Source organism: Quercus lobata, chromosome 1, assembly GCF_001633185.2.
Source record: "Quercus lobata isolate SW786 chromosome 1, ValleyOak3.0 Primary Assembly, whole genome shotgun sequence".
Taxonomy (NCBI): domain Eukaryota; kingdom Viridiplantae; phylum Streptophyta; class Magnoliopsida; order Fagales; family Fagaceae; genus Quercus; species Quercus lobata.
In genome coordinates this window covers 26424711-26443974 of record NC_044904.1, presented here as the reverse complement: position 1 = coordinate 26443974, position 19264 = coordinate 26424711, and the positions used below count along the sequence as shown (strand labels likewise).

Genomic DNA, 19264 nt, shown 5'->3' with positions numbered 1-19264 from the left:
ATATTTGCGATTTCGGACTGCAAAATCTGCGATAAAATATTTTTTTTCTGATATGCTATATCAACAAGCACCAGTGGTCTAGTGGTAGAATAGTACCCTGCCACGGTACAGACCCGGGTTCGATTCCCGGCTGGTGCATCGTTTCCTTTTTTGTTGTTTATTTATTTATTTTATATATATAGGAACTTTTTCTGACTTTTGAATTTTCTATAATAAGATGCAAAATTAATTTTATTTGACTCCACCAAAAACCCATTCATTGGTTCTTTATCTCGAGTCAGTCGACACCTCTGGCTCTGGCTCTGGCTCTGGATCTCCCAAAAAAATGAATGCTGTTTCCACTGATTTTATAGAAGGTACTCTCACTTTGTATTTTAACTATTATTTTTGAACATTAATAACTACGTCTAATTATTTTTTTTTCTTCTATGTGTATTGCATTTGCAGAAAGCGGTAACGGGAGCGATTCGGACACGAATCCCGATGAGCCACCGGAATACTACCAGCCAATCTCGGCCGTCGACGACGAAGATTCCGATCAACTCAGCTCAGACGAAGACCACGCCGCTGGCTTTCACCGCCTCCCGAACGGAATTTCGTCTCTTGAAATAAACGACGGCGTAGAGCGTGAAGAAGACGAGGGTGATGAAGGGGGAGAGAATGAAAATGAAGAGGAGGAAATTAGGGAGATTCCAGATTCGGCGACTGTGAGGGCTTTTAGCGAGGACGAGAGTCGAAGAAATGCGCCGCTGTCCCCCGAGAATGCCACCAGAGTTATGGAAGCAATGCGTGGGGTTTCGTTCGGTGGAGTTACTCCCGATTGGGTAGGCCTTGTGCCTGAGGATCAGTGGATTGATCGCCTGCGGAGACTCAGGCAACCACCACAGACTAGTTCATCAAGCACAATTCAAAACTGAGAGATTTTGGGTTTTTATTTTTTATTATTTATATGGAATCGTTGAATTGAAAGTTGTTGAATGTTTCTGTGAACTGCTTTTGTTTCATTCTGGTTCTGTATAACAAGTTTAGAGCTGGTTGAATTGGTCTGTGGGATACTGTAATACTGTTAGTTGCTATAATGAACAAAATTCTTATTGTATTTTGCAGCAACGAGCAGCAGAAAATTGTCTGGTACTGATGTAAAATGAAGGGTACGTTTTGGATAAGCTGTTTCCCTGTGTTTTGGGTTTAAAATGAGCATTTGAGTTACTATATTTGGGGTTTTAAAAAACGTTTTTTTAGATTCCTAAAATGCTTAACTAAATGGACCCGAAATCATGATGTGATCGGAAATCAAAAATAAAATTTCATACCATCCATAACGAGCTGATAAAAATTTCAAACCAATGGCAGTTGCCACTACAACCTCCCTCATATGATTTATTCACTCATCTTATCTCATACAATGCAGCAATCTATAAATATGGCCACCACTGACTCTCATGCACTACCATAACAAGTAGATAACCATGATAGTACAGAACCATTTTGGAACTCTGGACAACAATTGACAATTTGACTGAAACAACTCTCAAATTGGTCCATTATCATGCGGAATGAAAAATCTAAGACTGGTCTACGCTAACCAAAAATTGAATTTCCAAATGTCTTCTCTGGGTTTGACTTGAATATGGATCCTCAGCTCAAACTTCAAATGCTACAGATGTGTTCACAAGGTGATGGGGATGCTAGTGAAGTAGCTACCCTTTAATGGCCTTCTCAAGCACCAACATTCTCAATGACTGCACTTTTGTCCATTCTCTTCACAATGCCAGCTATAACCTGATACAAATTGACAAGGAATACATGAGAAAGTTCAATTTTGCAGATAACTATTTTGATTTAGACCAGATGTGTTCCCATGATTTAATGCATATCCCAAGGCTTGCAGTCTGAATATTATACCTTTCCAGGCCCCAATTCATAACTCTTCTTCAGCCCCTTGGTCAGGAGAGTCTTCACTGTTGTTTCCCATTGAACAGGAGAAGTCACCTGTAATTTTGAATTCAAGATCAGGTTAATATTTCCAGCTCAAGAAGGGGAAAAACGAGCGAGGAGTAGCTCACCTGACGAGCCAATATCTTTTTAATTGTGTCAGGATCTGCATGTGGCTGTGCATCGACATTGGATATAACTGGTATTTTTGGAGTTCTGATCTCTGTAGCTGCTAATGCAGCTTCCAATCTTGAGACAGCTGGTTCCATAAAACTGGTGTGGAAAGCACCAGCAACAGCTAGGCGCACCTGAAGAAAGTGGTCATAAGCTTTTATTGCTAATGGAAAGATGGCCTAGAAAGTGCTCCAAATTAAAGAGAGGAGTACCGTCATTCGAGCCTTGAATGACTTTGCTTTGGCTTCTAATGCTTCCACTCCTTTCACACCTCCAGATACAGCATAATTTCCCTACCAAAGTAAAACGCATTAGGTGAAAAAAATTCAAATACAAATTACATTAGTTGAGAGGAAACTATCTGTCTAGGCTTATTAAATTCAAAAGAAAATATAAAAGAATCTTACAGGACACAGGTAATTTGCAATCTGAACTTTATCAGCTTCGTCAACTTCTTGATTGGCTGCATCACACAACTGTTGAACCTTTTCTGAATCCAGTCCTATTATACTGACCATGGCACCTTTAGCAGCATCAGCAGCTTCCTGGAGCCATTTAAACAATAAAAAGTTGACTAGAAGATATTACAAACTCTTCTTTGTCAGAAAGATGAAACTGCAACAACTGTTAGCTAGTTACAGATGGATTGGATACCTGCATGGCTTCTCCCCTTAATTTGACCAGCTTTAGTCCATCCTCAAAGCTTAAAGATAGAACCAAATCCAGAAGAAAGGTATGTTAGTACAAGAATGCAAGTACATAAAGGATTTCAGACAAATGAATCAGAAAGACAGGTCAATTACAAATTGTCTAACAGTGTATTAACCTCCTATCTACTTGGAGGAGTAAATGATATGCTGAATATAAATTCGAGATGAGATTCATCTGCTCCCATAATTCAAACATGGAAAGGCAACAACTAAATGGCTTAATTTGAGGTAGCTTCTTCCTAGGGCGACGGAACAAAGATCTCAAGAACATTATAATCAATTTATCTAATCAGGTGCAAACTTATAACATTTCAGAATTTTACGAGTTACATTCAAGAGAAGGCTATAAATTGGCATGTGCTCATCACACAATTGGCTCTGATTGGAGGGTGGGCTGCTACATATAACAGTATGGAGCTCAGAAAGGATGATTTGTGTGTGTTCATTCAGACCAATGTTGTTTTCACACAAAAAAAAGTAACAAGACACACCAAAATTTATTGAGTAGGATGACTCACCTAAAAGCCCCAGCAAATGCTAGAGCAGTATATTCTCCCAGGCTTAGGCCACACGTGACATCAACTGAATCAATAATCTGCTGACCTCCATCACGCACACGAAATAGCTCAACTGCAGCTAGACTTGTGACATAGATAGCTGGCTGCAGAAGTACAGAATTAGATGCTAACCAATAACTGTTAATTGGAAATATTATACCACAAAATGGATAAGATTGCTTATTATCAATGTATGGTAGCATAATTAGCATTAACAATACAACAAAGTATTTTGGAATGAAAATTGGTTCTTGCTGCAAATAAAAAGAAAATGGAAAAGCAGAGAAGGGATTAAAAACACGGAGATCATAGAAGTTTGAAAACGTTCTTGGTGCATAAGAAAATGGTAAAGCAGATTAGGGACATAAAATATGGACATCTTAGAACTTTGAAAAAGTGATAAACCGGTGATTTAAAGTTAATACACTCAAATGTTACATGCATATCAGAATCAGATGATCCTGTTGACAGATTTCTGTTTGCCTAGAGGTCAATTGGTAAGGCTATGGGTACTTAAAAGATCATTCATCTTGAACCAAGTACTTAAAAATTTGAAAGACCACATATTTGAAGTGGAGTCTCTTCAGAATTATATAAATGATATCAGAGCAGCTTGTCCTTCAATACATTGCAATTGTACAACCCATTGCCAAGATTATAGAAGACGATAAGAAACCAGTAAAAGTGGTCAGGTATAACACCTGGCTTATAACAGTCGAATCTAGCTTCTCTTTTGGTCCATTGACGCAAATATCTAGAAGGTCAAACCTGCACGCAATAGAAATGTCACATTACACATTTACCATTTCACATTAATGAAGAGAAATTTATCATTTTAGGCCAAGTGAAAATGTCCAAAATAAATAAACAATTTATGCTACCCTAATATGTCATTTGCTTTCTTGTACAATTCTGCAGCAGCAGGTACATTTTGAGCCTCCTTTCCCATACCAACTGCTTGGGCACCCTGGGACATTAAAAGTAATACAACAAAGAAACATGAAGCACACCATAAAATTATGTTTTTCTGGGAAAAAATTTCCAAAAAACACTGGAATGAATTAATGCATTATCTTCTACATGAGGTATAAGTTATTTCTATGTAAAGCTCCCCCAGTTTTCAGCTTGAGCTGCATAAGGCAAAAACTAGTCTCACGATGCTTTCTTGTGGTAAATTCTGGCATGTAATAAAGCATCTTTCTTCTGTTTCTCATCGTCCTCTCCTCCAACCCTTGTACTAATGAGATTTTCACCTCCGTACCACCATTTCTTTCCCTAGCATATTTATTATAGTTCCTTACATTTTTACAATCTTTACTCAGTTCAGTTGAAACCACAACTCACTGAAATTAGAAACCACACCATCATATTATTATTTTTCCTAATAGAATGCATAGGGCCGGCCATTTTCAAGAATTTACAGTATCAAACCAATTGATTCTGCACTAACAAAACGGATTCATATGTAAATAATAATAATAATACCTTATGAAACACCTAAAGCCAAGATATAAAACTTTTCAAATGGGGAAATTTGTTAGATATTCTGGGAGCGATACTCCCTAGCCCGTCTTCTCACATGAATGACGCAATCCCACCATAAACTTAATTAATGGGACTCACTATCACTTGAGAGGACGGAGCATTGCAACCGGAGTACTAAATTTCAAATTGTCGCCCCATGACCAATAACTTTCCCCAAATTAAATTCCTCTTATTTTCCACTAAACAACCTAAATCACTTTCTACAGTACATGATTCCGCACCTTCTTTACACTAATGAACATAGAAAAAAGCACAAACCCCGTAGCTACAACTTAATTTGAAAATTGGTTTTCAGAGTAAACCTTTTTCTTTTTTCCTTTTTGTTCAAAGCAAATCATTCGCATTTTTAAGCTTACAAAAGTTCTCCAATAAGCATCAATTCAATTTTGAGAAATGAATGTGCGATTTGTGTTGTGCCTATGAATAAAAACGAATGAAGCAGCGTTAAGAAAACAAACCTGGCCGGGAAAAAGGAAAGCTGAGGTGGGGCTGTAATCGGAGAACAAGGAATCATTAACGAGGGCCTGAGATCCAACCGAGACGCTGGTCATAAAAACCCTAGATCGGTCTGGATTCCGAGGTTGAAGGCTTCGAATCCGCAGGGAATTGGAGGAGGAGGCATTGAAAGGAAGCTGCTTGTGGAGAGAAATGGAAGGGAGAGTGAGAGAAGAGGAAGCCATTGTTGAAAGTGAATTTGAGAAGGGTGGAAGAGCAAAGCGTGAAGACGAAGAAGAAAGTGTGCGCTGAATAAGAGAACGGTGGAGGTGGGAGTGCATGTACGAGTGAGTGTGTTGTGTGAGACAGATATAATGCTTTGGAGAGTCCGAGGGGTTGAAGATTGGCGGAGTTTACCAAGTTAAAAGTCGTTGGAATTGGGCTTGAAAACCAACGATAACTGCCAACTGCCTTTCGGGTTTAGTCACAGCATTGCTTGCATAGAAAAAGTATCGCGTTAGTCATGGAGTACAAAATTCAACGAATCAAATATATAATTGCTATAGTTTTTTTTTTTTTTTTTTTTTTTAACGTAACTTTTTTTTTTTTTTTGATAAGAATGAAGGAAGACCATTGTTATTTGTGAAGAAAGAAAAACAATTAAAAAAAAATACATATTTTTTAAAGTTAAATATAGTGTAAAATTGATACTCTAAAATGTGATGTGTTTTGAAAAGTAAAGATATAAAAGGCGAAAACACAATTTAGGTCCTTACATTTTGAGGTTACAATTACTTTGGCCCCTACATTTTAGTAGCAATCAATTTGATCCATGTTATTTTCAACTTGAAATTATTTTGGTCCCTACTATTAACTTACTAACGGAAAATACTTATATGGCTAACCGATTGCATAGTTGGCACACTTCACGCTTATGTGGCTACTAAACTAATAATATAATATTTTAATTGGTATTTTTAAAAGCCATGTTAGGATCTAAAAAAATTAGAAACAGAAAAAAAAAAAAAAAAAAATCCATATTAGAGAAATAAAACAAAAAATTTTTTTGAAAATGTGGAGTTTTAAAAAATTTCCCAATTTTTCTTGCAATTTCTTAGTAGCCAAACACAGCAACCCCAAAATTCTTTGAGGCATTTAACCCAGAATAATCCAAACCCATAATATGTTTGTTAAGGACTTTAACCAAACCTAGACTAAATCCCTTAACCACAAAAAAAATCTCAAAATCCCTTAACACCTTTCACAAAAACCAAGATTCAAAATTGATGAGAGAACCACAAAATCTAAACCAATACCCTAGCCACCATTGTCGAACAAATTTTTTTTTCTTAGATCTGCAAATTTTTATATCTCACAAACTCAAAACACAAGAAAGAAAGATCTAGATTATAGTTACATAAATAAATAGTATCCCAAAAAAAAAAAAAAAAAAAGATCAATGTCGAGCTGCTCCTTAAGTAGTGCCTGAGATCGAGCTATTAAGGTTGTTCTTGAAAATGACATCGATCTCTTTAGGATCATCATCGCCAAACCGATCACTTCCTACGTTTCCTTCATTATGTCAACAGATTCTAAAGTAAATTATACTCTGCCAAACCAATCTCTAAATAATTCTAGGAATAAATCATTAAAAAAAAAAAAAATCACTCCTAATTCTCCAATGTTTCATTTTGTTAAATTCATTTTATTTTTTTCTTTTATAAATCATTCTATTTTTTCAATGTTCTGACGTGGATTTTATTATGTGGATGTGGTTTTTAAAATAACAATTAAAATATTTTATTATTATTTTAATAGCCACATAGTCAAAAAGTGTGCCAACTGTGTAATCCATTAGCTATATTAGCATTTTCTATTAGTGAATTAATGGTAGAGACCAAATTGATTTCAGGGTGAAAATAACAAGAACCAAATTGATTGCTACTTAAATGTAAGGATCAAATTGATTGTAACTCCAAAATGTAAGGACAAAAATGGTGTTTTTGCCAATATAAAATAGAAAAAGTAGGTTCTTATGCTAAAAGAAGACAAAAAAATTTGTACGAGTTGATGTGAATGCTCTGCTATTTGACAAATTTTGAATCCAAACATGTTTCTTAGGCTCCAACCATTAATAAGAAGATGACGTTTGTCTATCATATTACACATAACTTATTTGGTTAGTCGAGTTAAGTGAGTGCACATGACGAGAACACATGTCATTTATTCTTCTTATTAGTGGTTGGAGTCCAATGCTCTAAACATGTTTCAAGCCAAATATTTTTCCTTACAATATTATACAACTATTAATGTGTATTATTTAAATAAATCACACGACTCATTAACACATGGATCATCACTTCAATTGCCATCACTACAATAGGTTGAAAAAAGATAGTTTCAAATTGGTTTAGAACCAATTTTTTTTTTTTCTAAATGTAATTATTGTTTTTATTGTTATTTAAAAGCGACACCAGTACAATAAATTTTGATATAGAAACCTTTTGACAATTTTTTGCACAATTAATGTCATTTATATGTGTGATGGGTGTATAACAAAAGACATGGTAATTATGGATTTATGAAAATGTTATATGTTATTCCAATAATAATTTCCAATAAAAATTACAATCTTAACAAGTTTTTTTTTTTTTTTTTTTAGGAACAGTCTTAACAAGTTGTTCTAACATTAATGTTATCAAAAGTGATTAAAAATATAGGTTTTTGTTAACAAATGTCCCACGTGTACGAGTTAATCCAAAAATCCAAATGGGGACTCCTTATTGCCTTGCTCAAGAGACTTATGGCCTACTCTCGAGCCCACGCATAGGATGGGCCCATACCAGGCAACCCATTTTGGATGCCCTTATTGAAATCAATGGGGGCTGATCGATACTCTCTCACATGCCAATCCCTCCACTTGGCGTACATTGATCAAGGTTGAGCGTTGAGTAGAGTACTTAAGGAGCAATGCTGGTGCCACACACTCTTGCACAACTTTGTGCCACAACTCGCCACATGGCGAGTTGTGGTTGGTTAGAGTGTGTAGTTTGTGACACACTCTAACCAACCACAACTCGCCACATGGCGAGTTGTGGCACAAAGTTGTGCACAAGTGTGTGGCACCAGCATTTTTCGTACTTGGGTTGCTAGTTGTATTTGTATGGCCCATGAATGTAGTGCATAAATATAAAACATGTAGCAATAGCGTAATAAAGTATTTGCCATGCAATTACTTGTCAAAACAACCTTGTTGATATGCTAGAGTATAGCAAGCATGTCCTAAAAGTAGTTGGGGGGAGAGAGAAGGGGGGGTGTTTTTTTTTGGGGGGGGTGGGGCGCGGGTTGAGAGTTACAAACACAAGGAAAACTGAAGGAAAGGGGGTAGTTACAAACACAAACACAAACACAGACTGAGAAAGGAAAACTAAAGAAAAGTTGAAAGTCCTCAATTATCGTTTATTTTTTACAAAAGTACATGTAGCAATTTATAGAAAAAGTTGTCTTATAAGAAGACAAACTAAAAGATAAGAATGAAATGACTGTTTATTCTTTATTTTAACTATTTAAAATACTTGTCTGACACTTGTTGATTACAAGAGTCAATCTGTGAGAAAATATTATATTTTGTGTGTTTCGTATAAGTTTTGATGGCCGATTTACTGATTTTAATTTAAACATATCTCAAAATGAGTGTTTTGTACTTATCAAAAAAAAAAAAGTGAGTGTTTTGTGTAGAAGTGAGCTGATTTTAGCTAAAGCACATCTCAAGTTACTGTTTTGTGTAAGTAAGCCAGATAAAGTAAAAAATATTGATGATTCTCATATAATTTGGGTGCGCCATGTATGACTTGATTCACACAAACTGTTCCCAAGTTTCCTTGTATGAGTGTTGGGTATTAGACTATTAGGTGAGACTAAGTAGGTTTAGTGTCATCACTAGGCAAAAATTTGGGACAAAAACTCATGACAATTGACAGCTGGTAATTTGTGATGGCAGAAGAGATGCCATGCTTTTTCTAACATTTGGTAATTTGAATTGTGGATGGATTTTCTCATTGAAATCAAGCATACTCAAATTTGGCAACACTAGTTGCCACTCCAGATAATCCCATGACACGCTCTTCTTAATTATCTCTGAGAACCATTATGAATCATTTACAAGTGAAACTAATCAGGTCTGATCAAAGTTTGCCAAGTAAAGCTGGAAATAACAGGTATTAAGAAATGGGCATACTACATTGAACAATGTTGTCACAATTACAGTATCTTCTCTTGATCTTATTCAAATTCAACTATGTGCAACTTTATTTAACAGCCTGACTCAGTTTATAATCAGTGTAAACAATTTCATTTACACCAAGCCAGGTCTTAGAATAATTTCACTTTAAGCACGTGATAGAACGCTTGCTTTGCCTCTTTTAGTGCTTGGATCAGCACCGTCTCTGCTTCTTTATCATTGTTGGCTTATTGTTTTAAATGCAAACAATGTAAGCCACTGAAAGAATGCAAGTATAACAAAATCGTTTCAGGGTCAAGAGTACAGCCTGTATTTCCTGTGAACAAATACAACAATAATCAGTAAAATTTACATTTTAATTAGTATCTTGCTGAGCTGCAAATAAAAGCGGTGCAGTGTCAACATTTAAATATCTAGCATCACTAAAATGTTTAAAATTTCAAGAAGTCTAAATTATTATTTAATGAATGCCTCAAAAGCAGTACAGTGCTGACATTGTTAAGTTCTTAGATTGGTGATCTAATCTCTATATTTTATCTATTGAAATTGTATGCTAATCTCCTATGAAATGAAATACTGGCCAAAGCACAGTGATACAGGCATCCCAAGTTCTCAACATAATAGGTGCAGGCTTGCAGCACCATGTAGAGTGTCCTGCACAAATCAAGCAATTTCTAGTTTTGATTGTAATAGAAAATTAAATAATAAAGTGAAGTATCCATCATACCTCAATAGTTCATTTGATTGATTCTATATATAGTCAATAGCTTGGAATTCACTGTATGTGTCCCTTCTGCTCCTTATAATTCTTGCTTTATTATCTCTTACTTCTAGAACCTGGTTAGCAGTCCTCAAATTATTAGTTCACAATACCTTTATCATATGGTTTATTAAGCAGAAGCTGAATCTTGAAAGAAGGAAATTAAGCTTTATATATTGACTCGTCATAAAATCCAATTCAGATCATATTATATACTAAGAAAGCATTTGCTTTGGTCAAATCAAGATTGAAGCTTGGGGGCATGAAATATTCATCCCAACCATATATCAAAACAGAGAAACTCTACCCTGGGGCTCAAGTAAACTCAGATCCCATGGAAGAGGGTAATCTCTCTATGTGGAAAGATGCCAGAGAAGTGTGATAGAGTGGTTCCTTTCATCAGTTCTTTCAAGTCTTATCACAACAATATTGGGTGACAATGATTCAGTTTACCTCTGGCCTTGAATTAAGAACACCACTGGACATTCCCACATCTATGCGCCATATGCTACAATTGTATTTACTGCAGGATTTAGAAAGTATGTCAGGCTTAAGAGAGATCACAATAACTTCTTATCCTTATTAAACACCCAGCAAAAGTTTATTCCATTACCAATTCACCCCTAGAGTTTGAGGAGTATGCCCCACCACCATTGCTGTGGCACCAACTGCTTGCAGTGTCTCTTCAAGAATAGAATGTATCTGATGAGCAGATATTTTTAGTACCAGGAGCCATAAAAGTCAAAATATCACAACATTATGTAATTCAATGTTGACTCATAATCTCATTGGATGAATAGGACAAATTGATCAAGTAATGTAGCACATTTGAAAGAACCAGTGCAACAGCAGAAAACCTTATTCTTAAACCAAATCCAATTTTGTCACTTTTCAGCAGAATCATTAATAAAAGAAAAAAGAAAATCAAGTTAAGGACAAGAGATGGCCCAATCAACAGGAAAAAAAAATTCTGCCAAATTACCTGCCTATTTTTACTATTACAGCTCATGTATTATCCAGATGAAAATCAAGTTACATCATTCAAGTATAGGGCAACATATTTCTTGAATAAGAGAAGTAAAATATACAATGTCATTTAAAGAGACTTGCCTGTTTAATCTGATAGTCCTCCAAATCTGAAACATCCCTTGAAAATAGGCGGTTCCATACAACGCTATCATAACCCCTGGTAGCCATGAAAGGGATCTGAGGACTATCACCACTCTCACTGAGACCTCTCATCCAGTGAGATACTTCTCCATTCATCCTCTCTATGCCATAAGCAACTGTGGAAGGATCAACACTCCTATCAGGCATTTCAAACAAGAGAAGATAAAATCGCTTGCTCAAGTTTGAACTGATAATGGTTACACAAAAAATAACTTCATCCAAATGGCAGTACTACTTTTACCATGGTGAGGAAGTAGGCCACCGTGACAGAAGACCCAGTCATTAACCTTAAGAACAACAGCATGCTGTGCCAACTCACTTGCCAATGGACCACCTGGTCTTAAGAGCATAGATCTGGCAATCATCCCCTTCTGCCTCTGTCCTAATATTTGAATAGCTTTATAAGAAAGAATACTGAAAAATCGAAATTAGAAAAAGAGGGTGGGGGGTGGGGGACTACTACTTTTTTTCAAGAGACAATAGATATTTAATGGATTATTTAAGTAATCAAGCATGAAAAGCTGGTTTCAAATGGAACCCAAATATATAACTCTTTCCTCAATATTTTTTACTTCTGCTAGTCTCTGCCTCTAATCAGAAGATACAATACTGATATAAATCCTTGGCACTACCTCAAGATAATAGCCAATATGTTATGGGGCTGACTCAGATTGTTATCACATTTTATGGCGATATTTATAAGTCTACATCACAGATATCGCAGATGGTGAACATGAATTGGTTGAATGCTTAAAACTTCTTTTATTCATTTATTTTGATGATAAGAAGAAGAGGTGGTTTGAAGCTTAGGTCTCATGCCTGAATGCTTAAAGTTTTGCTAATTAATGAATAAAAGCATAACTAAAGGGAACATAAATAACTATTTAGTTTAACTCGTCACTCAGCTATTTGTATTGGGGAAATAAAAGTATGAGCTTGTCGACATCAAAATATCATTGCTTTGGAAAAAGTCACCTCAGCCTGACTTATCTAAAATCTACTCTTCCAACTTCTGCCTATTTATACGTGGTTCTAATTAAGTCAAACAATGCAGTTGCCAACTGTGTTAGGACATATGTGTTTCACATGCTAAAAACATATGTTACTATTTTATGTAATTGACTAATCCTTTGACAAAACGCACTTTACTTATATTTGGGTAGATCTAGGATGTGTTTAATACTTCAAAAAATAAGATTTTAAGTTCAAGTGTTAAACCCATGCAAGTCTGTCCAAAAATCAAGTGTGAAAGTGCTGCTCATTAAAGCTCGACAGCTAGCATCTATCGAGGCTTAGAGAGCTGTCTGAATCCCGTGGCTTGACAGCTTCTCGACAGATAGGTATCTGTCGAGGTTTATGAAAAACAGATTTTTCAGTTCTGTTTTCATCCAATCCGTGGGTATATATTTGGGTTTTCTTTTCTCATAACCCTAGACATATATAAAGATTATTTTAAGGGCCGTCAAAGGTGACACAAGTTGTATAAGTGTAGAGCAAAATTTTGTTCATGCAAATTGTGACCGAAAACATAATTTGCCCTAGTTCATCTTTCTCTTGAAGAAACTGTTGTGTTTGTACACCATAGGGTTTTCTAACCAAGGAGCTTCTTGATCTTCATCGTGTGATGAACTGAAGAATTTTGCAGCCAACATCCTTCTCTAGTTGGTGATTGAAAGCGCGTACTGGGATCCATCCAATTGGTTAGTCACGTACTGAGAGCCGTGCATTGAAAAGAAGAGATTGTCACTACAGAATAAGTCCAATTGGGTATTGGGATAAAGGTTCAACTGTAGGTTAGTATAAATTACTGGGATTCCTTTACTTGTAACCTTTTATTATGATAATAATGGATTTTCGAGAGTGGTAACCTTAAAATTACCCGATGGGGTTTTTGTCGTATAAGTTTTCCTCATTCGTAAACAAATCACCATGTCAATTTATTTTCCGTTGCATACTTATTTTAATTGGTGATTTGTTTGTGCTACCATGCGCTTTGCATGTTAATTTGATTAATTAATAAACTTGGCTAATTAATCAATTAATTTATCACAAGGGGTCAATACATTTTTGGCCTATCAAACTGGAATATTTCTCGTCAACTCTTTTGATCTCAACAAAATAATAGTAAATAGAGCAACAACATCTTCTTATCACTAGTTGTTTCTAGCAATTGTGAAAAACAAGGCAAAAACTAGAAGTTTAGTGAGTTAATTTATAGAAAAGAGAAGTAGTCATTGAGCTCCAGCTCAAATCCTCTTTTAAGGGGAAGGTGGAGGGTGAACTTGTGAGTTCAAGACCACCAATAAAAAAATTGATAGAAAAGAGAAATTAGTACCTTCACTAGATTCAATGGACCCCAATAGTTTTGGGACATCTTCCTTTCCTTTTTCCACCTTCCAGACACACCAATCCAACTGACAAAAGCTTCTTCCCAGTCATTTGTACATTCATCCAAGTATTCTAGGAAATCAATACACTCATCAAATGCCCCAGATGCAACATATCTGAAATCCCCTTCAACGTTCATAGTCTCATGATTCCCATTGACCTATACCAAAAGAATATTGAATGGCCAATAAATTGAGAGAGAAAAAGTCTACAAATATGATGCTAAAATTTTCAAAAACAGTTTTGCCAATCAAATATATTGAGGTCTATGTAGCTAAGGGCCCGTTTGGTAGAAGAGTTTTAGTAATGTTGTTTGTAGTTTTTTGAAATACATGTGGGTGAAAAAGTATGTGGAAATGTGTGTAATGTTATTTAAAAACTGAAAATGAGTTGTTTAACAACTCTACCAAACGGGGCCTAAGAAATTTGACAAAGGGAATCAAAAAGGATAGATGACAGTAGCTTGGAATTAATAGCTACATTACAATATATAAAATAGAAAATCCATCCTTTGTTTACAACTTTTTGGAAAATCACACATTAAAACAGTGACTTGACTCTTGAGCAAGTATAAAAGACAAACCTGAAAAACTGCTCCACCTTCAGCTTTTGCCTGTATATCCAATGATCGCAACAAGGATAAAATAGCAATCTCATCGTCACCTCGATCAAGTATATCTCCAAGCTGAATTAAAACCTGGGTCACCGGGTAAAATTAAAGTAGTCAAGAACTTACCTGCTTGCAGTAGAGTAGTAACAAAAGAAGCTACCTACATAGGTAATATATTTAGAAAACTGCATATCAAGTCCCTTCATGCACAGGATGGACCAAAATATGAAAATAGAAATTCTCTCTTTTTTTTTTAAAGTGTATTTCAAAAACCCAACCTCACAATAAGGCAAGTAATTTCTCCTTGGTGTAATAAATTTATATATCTTTCAAGCTACTAAATTGCCTCACATCCCTTTCACTAAATTGTACGCTATTCAATAGCTAAACCAAACATAATTCATAAGAACTTGAACTTGTCAAGTGTCAGTTAAACTTACTATAATGGTAATAACTATTCTTTCCCAAAAGGAATTGCAAAGTTTACCCATTTATGTTAGAAATGCTCAATTGCAATGTCAGAGCAACAGCAGAACTTAATTAACAATAGACTTAGACTCCCACAGGAATAAACTGTTCTACATATGTAAGTAAATAGCATACCGTCTCTCCACCAGTCCATACGTCTTCACCATCAGAACTCAAGACACCAGCCATCTCAAGTGCACATCTTGCTTGGTCAAGGTCTCCATGAAGATCCCCAACTGTACATGCATGTCAAATAAGAAGTCACAATATCTAAAAACAATATATAAAATATTTTGTGAAACAACCTAGCACACCTAAATGATTTGGTTAGTGAAAAAAAAAAGTTCAAATTTTTCATGTTAAATTACTGATTGTCCCCAAAACTTAAGCTGTTAGAAAATTGTAAATTTAATCATTCAACCATTAAAAAAAAGCGTGTGCTTCACATTTGGAATTTGGAATTTGCAATTGAACCAAATGGGTACTATTCATCCTCTCTTAATAAAATGGTTTGGACCCATAACTTTGCTTATCAGACTACTAACATTGGTTGTAACTTGTAACACTCAGGTTCTTCCATTGCCAAATTAATTGGACTCTCTCTATATAATTATTTCAAATGAACATGACATCAAGTACAACATAAGAAGTAGCTCTGAAAAATTAATGACCAGTAACTGAAATAGCATTAACAATGAAAAAACCATGAGGTAAACAAAGATATTAGTAGAGAAGCAAAACATGGACCAACTATAGCAAAAAAAGAACAAATAATAAAAGTAGCGAAAACAAACCAGCGACAATTCGGCGACCAGGAGCAGAAACAAAAGTTGGTGGGTTTCCATTTACGACAATGGGCTTTAAATTCAAAGAAGAAGAAGGAGAAGAAGAAGAAGAATAATTAGGTTCCAAGAGTTTACGAGGTTGAGAAGGTGGCGGAGGTGGCAACGGAGTGAGGCAAAGCGAAGCCATTGCTATGACGATTGGCCATCTATCTCCAACTCCAATGCTCTTTTATTTTAAAACATCGAAAAACACGAAAGTAAAACGCTCTCTCTTGTCCAGAAACCAGGATTTTCCTCAGCCATTTATTTGTTGATATCATCTTCTCTTTTCTTTATTTTATCCACGTGGACTTTCATTTTTTCCTATGTTTTTTTTTTAAAGGAAATAATAATATTTATTAAAATACATATAAAAATAGTAATATTATTGTTTTTCTTATTTTTTTTGCCTAATTCTAGTACCAAAAAACAATTATCTTACATCAAATTAAGCAACAATTATCTACCACTATAAACTCTTGATGCGATGTTCATTCCACAAGTATAAGTATTTATAAAGTGTGGGGCGCAAAAGCCAGAGTTCAAGTATTCAAAGTAGAGAATAATTTTTATCTTGTATAAAAAAAATAAAAAATAAAAACAACAATTATCCTATGTGGCATATTTGCGATCCTTAATTTTGTTAGGTATAAGTGCTTTTCTTCTAGTATTCAAACTATTTATTTTGGAGGCATATATGATACTTGGGCTCAAGGAGGGATAGAAGTAAGAAAAATTACCAACTTGACCCTTAGCCTAAGCGTCATATTTGGTTATTTACTAAAATCCTCTTTTGGAGGAGAGGGACTGATTTTTAGTGTAGATGGTTTGGAAGATATAATTGGAGGACATATATGGTTGGGTTCCAATTGTATACTTACCTATCATTTTTATATGGATCTATCATTTTTTCTTCATTACTCATTATTTGCCACGTGGATAATTATGATAAAAGTTGCGATACTATAAATTTTTGCTCTCTCTTCTCTTTATTTCATTCTTCCTCTTTGTTTTGGTGAAATCATAAATGAAAGTAATTTTTAAAGAAAATCATTTTTAATATAGAAGTATAAAAATATGGGCCAATAATGTAAAATAAGAATATGATGATGTGAAATAAAAGAAATAACATGACAAGATAATATATAGGTTAAAATGCAAAATGTACCATCTAAGTTTGACTGAAATTCATTTCAACCAAATAACTTTATTTTCATTCAATTGAGTTAAGTTTCAAATTTATTCAATTCAAACATTCTATATTTCGTTAAAAAAATTACCATTAAAAAGCATATTTTTCTCACCCGGAAAAAAAAATTAACAAAATTACTTTATAGATTTTTTATGTGAGAATTTATTTTCAAAAAATATTTTTTCATTAGTTAATTGCATAGTTAATGACATTTTTTATTTTTTTTTTTATGAAAATGGATGAAAGACTTGAATTGAATAAGTTTGAAATTTAGATAACTCAATTGAAAGTGAAGTTAGAAACTTGAAATAAATTTCCGTGAAACTTAGAAGGTGCAATTTGTATTTTAGCCTAATACATATGATAAAGATAACGTAATATATATGTGTATATATATAACTTATTAATTGTAGCTAGAAAAGCCAAGTCATTATTATGGGTTCAAGATAGAGAATTGATAAGGGTGACATAGGTGGCTTCCTTCCCTATCACATATAAGCCATTCCTCCTTCGTTGCTGCTGCCTAAAAATTCACGTGTTAGCTTATTGAACAAACTCGAAATACATGGAATTCCAACCTCATTGATGAAATCTTCCTCCTTTTCTAGGTTAACATGTGAAAGTTCACTTGGTTTGTAAAACACTAGTAAATGTTTAGACCCCAAATTTCAAAAATACCAACACAAGCCTATACTCAAACAATAGATGTGCGGAAAGATAAGTATAAGCAATACCCAAATAAACAAACTACTCTAAACCATAAGTAATCACAACACAGCAACAATTAAAAGGCAAGAGTAAGGGTTAGAGAGATGCAAATACAAAGATAACACCAGTACGTATTATCAAAGAGAAAATCGAAGAACTTAGCGAAAAACATCTCCGCCGCCCTCCAAGTAGTAAAATGATCCACTAAAGAATAAAGTTGGGATACACGCAAGAATAAAGTTGGGATACACGAATAGCAATAGACCCTCCAAGCCTAATCTACCCAATGCACCTAAGCCCTCCAAGCTTCTTGTTCCAACAAGGTTAAGCCTAACCATGTCTTCTTTAGCTTTCCGGATCCCGCAATAAGCCCATTGCATCAACCAAATGAATTGGTCCTCTTTGAACTGCTTCCCAAGCACCCAAAAAAAAAAAAAAAAAAAAAACCTCCTCACTAATATAGGTATGGTGAGATAAGGATTTGGCTAATGAACCTCTTAAGGGTATGTCAATGGAGAGGGTAAGAGTAGAGGAATTTGAGTATCAAAGGTAAAAGATTGTGGATGAGTCAATCTTGTTGTTCTCTAGGGTTTTTCTCTCAAAATTCTTTCTGGGAGCTTTCTACATTTCGTGGGTATAAAGGTATTTATAGTAAGGTACATGAGGAATGTGAAAAGTCATGTTTTTTTTTTTTTTTTTGGCAAAACAGGGTGTTCTAGCGACTAACTCACGACTAGGATGAATTGTGAGTTTAAGTCGTGAAATAACTAACTGGCCAGACTATCCTATTTTGTCATGTAGTGCTCCAACTGTCATGATGCTTCAACTTCCTGCATACTTCACACTTGTGGCATTCTAGTGAGTCATCGGTTGCGAGCCACTAGCGAGTTCTAGTCACGAGAATGGTCTTGAATGCACACACACTTGAATTCTTCCCACTCTGTCACACACAACCTTTACATGATTCCCACCTATATATAAGGTATCTAATTACTGAAATACAAGTAAATTTGGCACGGAATAAAACCAACACATGATTGAATAAATTCAACCTTACAACATGGTTAATAATAGAGTTCTTTTTTTTTTTTTTTTTAATTATACAATTGGAACAAAATGTCGCAGCATTCGTTAGTCATCATAGGTTAAAATAAAATGAAATAAAATTATACAAAGACTTACCACAACTAAAAATAAGAGTGTTGTGAAAATATTGGGTTAATTCCTGGACTTTCTCTTAAAGGATATTCCCTTGAGCACTAGGAGGCAGAAGGATGAAGTGGCTTGGACAGGGACAACGAGTGGTGATATCTTCGTGCAAGTACTTGAGCTCAAGCATAAGTTAAGAGGATTAACATCAAACCCTACAAGATGTTCATGTTCAAGCTTTTTGGTACAGGCTAGCTTGTGTATTTGTCCCTTGCTAAACAAGATCAAAGCCTTATATATATATATATATATATATATATATATGTAAGCCTTTATCTCTATATATTTCTATATATTTAAGCTCTGTTTGGGTAGCGGTTGTGGCTGCGTTTTCCTTGA

At 34.9% G+C, this 19264-nt stretch overlaps 3 protein-coding genes and 1 non-coding gene across 6 annotated transcripts; 2 read left to right on the top strand and 2 right to left on the bottom strand.

The window, feature by feature from the left end:
• Positions 1-67: 67 nt before the first annotated feature.
• Positions 68-138, top strand: TRNAG-GCC. Its single transcript has one exon. It is a non-coding gene; the product is annotated as a tRNA-Gly (tRNA).
• An 87-nt stretch (positions 139-225) lies between these two features.
• On the top strand, positions 226-1166 carry LOC115991199 (digestive organ expansion factor homolog). Its single transcript, XM_031114961.1, has 2 exons — positions 226-356; positions 448-1166. Exons 1-2 carry the CDS (start codon positions 326-328, stop codon positions 915-917), a joined length of 501 nt encoding a protein of 166 aa, XP_030970821.1. The 5' UTR covers positions 226-325; the 3' UTR covers positions 918-1166.
• Positions 1167-1291: 125 nt separating this feature from the next.
• Positions 1292-5877, bottom strand: LOC115985071 (malonyl CoA-acyl carrier protein transacylase). The gene is made up of 10 exons (XM_031108046.1): positions 5380-5877; positions 4258-4343; positions 4078-4144; positions 3338-3480; positions 2764-2812; positions 2517-2654; positions 2322-2402; positions 2067-2243; positions 1906-1992; positions 1292-1782 (listed from the first exon to the last, which is right to left on the bottom strand). The coding sequence occupies exons 1-10, from the start codon at positions 5695-5697 to the stop codon at positions 1720-1722; spliced, it is 1209 nt and encodes a 402-aa protein (XP_030963906.1). The 5' UTR covers positions 5698-5877; the 3' UTR covers positions 1292-1719.
• Positions 5878-9487: 3610 nt separating this feature from the next.
• Positions 9488-16066, bottom strand: LOC115985052 (shewanella-like protein phosphatase 1). 3 transcript variants are annotated; one of them, XM_031108027.1, is made up of 10 exons: positions 15787-16066; positions 15128-15228; positions 14498-14611; positions 13862-14074; positions 11768-11903; positions 11467-11642; positions 10970-11058; positions 10810-10879; positions 10324-10433; positions 9488-9912 (listed from the first exon to the last, which is right to left on the bottom strand). In XM_031108027.1, the coding sequence occupies exons 1-9, from the start codon at positions 15962-15964 to the stop codon at positions 10347-10349; spliced, it is 1164 nt and encodes a 387-aa protein (XP_030963887.1). In that variant the 5' UTR covers positions 15965-16066; the 3' UTR covers positions 9488-9912; positions 10324-10346. The 3 variants fall into 3 exon arrangements, with proteins under 3 accessions (XP_030963887.1, XP_030963895.1, XP_030963889.1); XM_031108035.1 differs by having other exon boundaries at positions 15913-16066; XM_031108029.1 differs by lacking the exon at positions 9488-9912 and adding an exon at positions 9954-10250.
• Between the last annotated feature and the right edge of the window lie 3198 nt (positions 16067-19264).